This window comes from Sinocyclocheilus rhinocerous, unplaced genomic scaffold (assembly GCF_001515625.1).
Source record: "Sinocyclocheilus rhinocerous isolate Xijiao unplaced genomic scaffold, SAMN03320098_v1.1 scaffold1121, whole genome shotgun sequence".
NCBI lineage: Eukaryota > Metazoa > Chordata > Actinopteri > Cypriniformes > Cyprinidae > Sinocyclocheilus > Sinocyclocheilus rhinocerous.
In genome coordinates, this window is record NW_015670367.1 from 99,176 (window position 1) to 103,573 (window position 4,398).

Here is a 4,398-nt window from a genome sequence, read left to right on the forward strand (position 1 = left end):
AAGTGACGTAATGACGCAGCGGCATGCTCGAATTTCCCGCGAAAACCTACCCGTACCACTCAAATTAGAAAACATTATAATCTAACCGCTGTGAATCAGGCTAAAGTAAGGCGATAGTTTTGAACACTGGCTGGTTATGTACTTGCTCAAATATTGATTTCAGATTATTTTTAACCAAAAAAAGTTACGGACTGCAGCTTTAACAAAACGAAACAATACACATTTTAATGCTATAAAAGTGTGCACGTTGAGAGAAATAAACAGCAGGTGTTCATGTTAGCAACTCCTTTCCTTTTGAGGGAACGCTGTTAATAAAAAAAAAACATGCATGTTTTAATGCTAGTGAAACGATTCACCCGCTGAATTCAATGACGGTGCCTGGATCAGTTGTGATCTGCGTCTCGGGCCGATGACATTACTTCCATTCTTTTGTACACGCCCAGTCAGGGATGGGCAGTATTTGAAATACATGTATTTGAAATACAAAATACTATTTTGTTTTTAAATACCTTTTTGCATTTAAATACATTAGTATTTTTGTATTTTCAAAATACATAAGGTACTTTGCCTATCAACCTCCTTATTAGACTGCTGATTTCCTGCAGGGATGGGCAGTATTTCAAATACATGTATTTGAAATACTATTTTGTATTTTGTATTTAAATACCTTTGGAAAAAGTTAAATGTATTTTGTATTTAAATACGGTTAATCTTAGTATTTTTGTATTTAGTATTTTTGTATACTTGTTGATCCAGGAAATCAGCAGTCTAATTAAGAGGTTGATTGGCAAAAAGTATTTTTGTATTTTGAAAATACAAAAATACTAAGCTTAAATGTATTTAAATACAAAATAGTATTTTGTAGTTCAAATGCATGTATTTGAAATACTGCCCATCCCTGCGCCCAGTCCCTTGACTCCACCCCCATGTCAAAACAATGCCAGAAAGTGAAATGCAGAGAAACATGAAGCGTAAAGGGAAAAAACTGTTTCGCAAGCTAACACTTGACTGAAACGCAAAATAAAAGCAGCGTTGCAAATAAATTAGTAGCTATGGCCAGAGATGGGCATAAATACATGAAAATGTATTTAAAGTAAAAATACAAAATACTGTGTGGAAAAATTTATTTAAATACAAATACAGTATTTTGTATTTTGAAAATACACAAAATACATGTGAAATTGGCCATCCAATGTAGGCATCCCTATAGGCTGAAATCCATCTGGACCTATTCTGAATGCAAAAAAAAATTCCATTTTACATACCTCTTCCCTTACCCTGTCCTGTAGGAAATACAAAACTACAAAAACTAAAAAAAAAAAAATATATTTTTTATAATTATTTAATGTATAGTTTATTTTGTTGTATATAAAGTTTTTTTTTTCAAATTAGAAAGTTAATCTAAAATGTAAATTTTAAAATTCATTCAATAGAATTCATTTAAATAGCATTTAACTCTATTAAAGTTTTTTTTTTATGAACAATAAAACCAAAAGCTGAAGATTTTTTTGTGGTATCAGTATTGTAATCAGTATTGTTCAATCAATATTGTTTAATTTAGTGTTATACATATGTTATCATATTTAAACAGTATGTTTTGTTCTAATGTCACAAGTCATAACCTCAAGTTTACTGGGTTTTACACGATTTGATTCTTTTGTGTAGGTTTATGTAGTGTACTTTCACATTTTCACATGTGTCCTACAAAATGACCCACAACCTTATCAGTTTATATGTGAAGAAATCCATTTATTCATAAACTTCTCACAAAATGATTGTTTGACAAACTACTCGACAAACTACTTCCTCTTACCGCTGCTTTCTGATGGTTTGGAGAACAATTACTCCGAGTCGCCCCCGTCATTTCACAGAATTATACAAAGGCGAGCAAGTGAAAAAGTGTAAAGCAAGTGTCAAAAAAGCTGCGACCGTTTAGGAAGGAGTGCGCACAGTCAGCAGGTTCGTGGTGTAGAGGCAGGCGAAAGTATAAACAAGGCTTCATCTGCACAAACCGCTTCCACTACGAGAGAAAGCGGCAGCTGCACGGTGATTCCACTGCGTGCCGCGTCCCGTAAGTCAAAAGTGTAGGCCTACTTGTTGGCGTTCCACTACATCTCGGAGCGCACGCACAAAAAACTGCCTGCCAACGTGCGAGTGTGAACTTGAATTTCCTTTCGTGGCATACTGCACTTATAATAAGTGCAACTGCACCAAGCACATCACACTCTATTACTCAACCATTCGTCCATGCGTCTTTTTCCACTCCAACGTTTTCCCAATAAAAGCTGCACGGATATATTTGCTTACCCCGATTGGCCTTTTTTTATGTAAACGATTTAGAAAAAGTTCAATCAATTCTCATTTGATTGAACTATTCACACTTTATATCATTGCCACAATTTGTCACATCCCCCAGCCCTAACATGCAGTAATGCTTTAAACACATTTGACAAGCTAGTTGATAAAAAAACAACAACCGATTAACTATCAAAACTGATTGACTAACGCTATTTTTTTCCCTTGTTGGTGCTCTTTTATTTTTTCATGTTAACTGAAGGCAATTGATGCTCTATGCTCTATTTTAACTTGAATCAACAAGTACAATTGACCATGACATCCTCGCCTCATCTTATTCCAGAAAAGTTGCTCACCCAATGCTGAATGGAGCTGTACAGCTGCAGCTCATGTGATGAATGTTGGAGGGAGGGGGCGTGTCTGAACTAGTTGATGCACAAAATCAGCACCCTGATACACGGTGAGCGTGATTTCACCAAGTACAACATGTTCCTGGATCAACATCTTTGTTGATCCTGGAACATCATTCCAATCAACCAATCAGAATTGAGAGAGAACTTTTCAGGAAATGTCAGTTTTAGGCTTACAATCAGGATTAGGCGCTTCTACACCCTTGTTAATCAGACCCTCTGATTTTAGGAATAAATTATGGGTAGGGTTAGGTTTAGGGGTAGGGATTGGGTTAAGTCTGTATTTTTCGACAGTAATGTTGATCCAGGATCAACTGATCCAGGAACATGTCTTACTTGGCAAAATCACGGCGACCCTGATATACAAAGTATTTTATGTATTTTGAAAATACAAAAATACTAATCTTAAATGTATTTAAATACAAATGACATTTGACTTTTTCCAAAGGCTTTAAAATACAAAATAGCATTTTGTATTTCAAATACGTATTTTAAATACATGTATCTGAAATACTGCCCATCCCTGGCTATGGCCATGGAAAATATGAGGTGCAAAATCATTGCTTTTGCTCTGTTTCATTTATATTTTGCAATTCTTTATTTTTGTTTGCAAGAAGCACATTTATTTTTTCTCAATACTTTCATTTTCGTTTGCAAAACTTTTTCTTTTGCAATAGCCTACTTCAATTCTTTTGCAAGTATATGTGGCATTGATTTGACTCCATATACTGCTGTTTGCTCATCCTTCCCATTTTTGTCGTTTGTCAACATCATGATAGCTGTCTTACTGTGTTTTTTCCGGGCCATGTTGTGAATTACTGTATTTTTGTATTTGTCTGTATGTCTGTCTTTCTTTTGCCCTAGGTGATGCGTCATCCTGATCATGTGGCCTCAGTTGTGGTCCTCTGGGCCCATCATGAGAAAATGGTTTCCATCGACCAATCAGTGGCCTTTGTGGGTGGGTTGGATCTTGCATTTGGGAGGTGGGATGACAGCGACTATAGGCTAAGTGATTTGGAACCCCCAAAAACAGCTAATAATGCAGAGGCTGCCCAAGAGGTAAAGCTGTAACCAGTAGATATGATGGATGGCATACTTAAAATGACATGTCAATCTCTTACTCTTCATCCTTCCGTGTGTCATTTCTCTCTAATACCTTCCCTCTCTCTCTTCCTGTCTCAGTCTAATACTGTGGATGGCTCTGCAGTTCCTCTGACAGAACCTGCTACAGAGTGTGAGGATGAAGTGGATCTGAGCTGTAATGCCCTCTTGTGGCTGGGAAAAGATTACAGCAACTTTATCAAGAGAGACTGGACACAGCTGGATCAGCCCTTTCAAGGTACACAGTCCAATGCAGATTTACATAATTACGTTTTTTTCAGATCACCCATTTAACCCTTGAAAATCTTTTTATAAAAACAGCATAACTACATCCTAATTTGGTAATTACTTCTCTATATTTAATGTGGAAATGTTTTTCCTTTCATAAAGCTACATAAAGAAACTCACATTGACCATGGCTTGCTTGCTGTCTTGTGATTAATGCAGTTTTTTTTATGAAAATGAGATCTCTTAGTACACATTATGTATATATTGTTATTAATTGTACTTTGTATACTTGTTAATTATACTTAAGTCAACGTGTGTATGTGTGTGTATATATATATATATATATATATATATATATATATAT

General features: G+C 35.5%; 1 protein-coding gene across 1 annotated transcript in view; it reads left to right on the plus strand.

Annotated features, from left to right (window-relative positions):
* The window catches only part of LOC107734122 (phospholipase D2-like), a 30,126-nt gene that overhangs the window by 16,580 nt on the left and 9,148 nt on the right, over nucleotides 1-4,398 (plus strand). Inside the window, 2 exon segments of the mRNA XM_016545975.1 lie at nucleotides 3,570-3,764; nucleotides 3,888-4,044. Of these exon segments, the coding sequence (XP_016401461.1) occupies nucleotides 3,570-3,764; nucleotides 3,888-4,044 (352 nt within the window).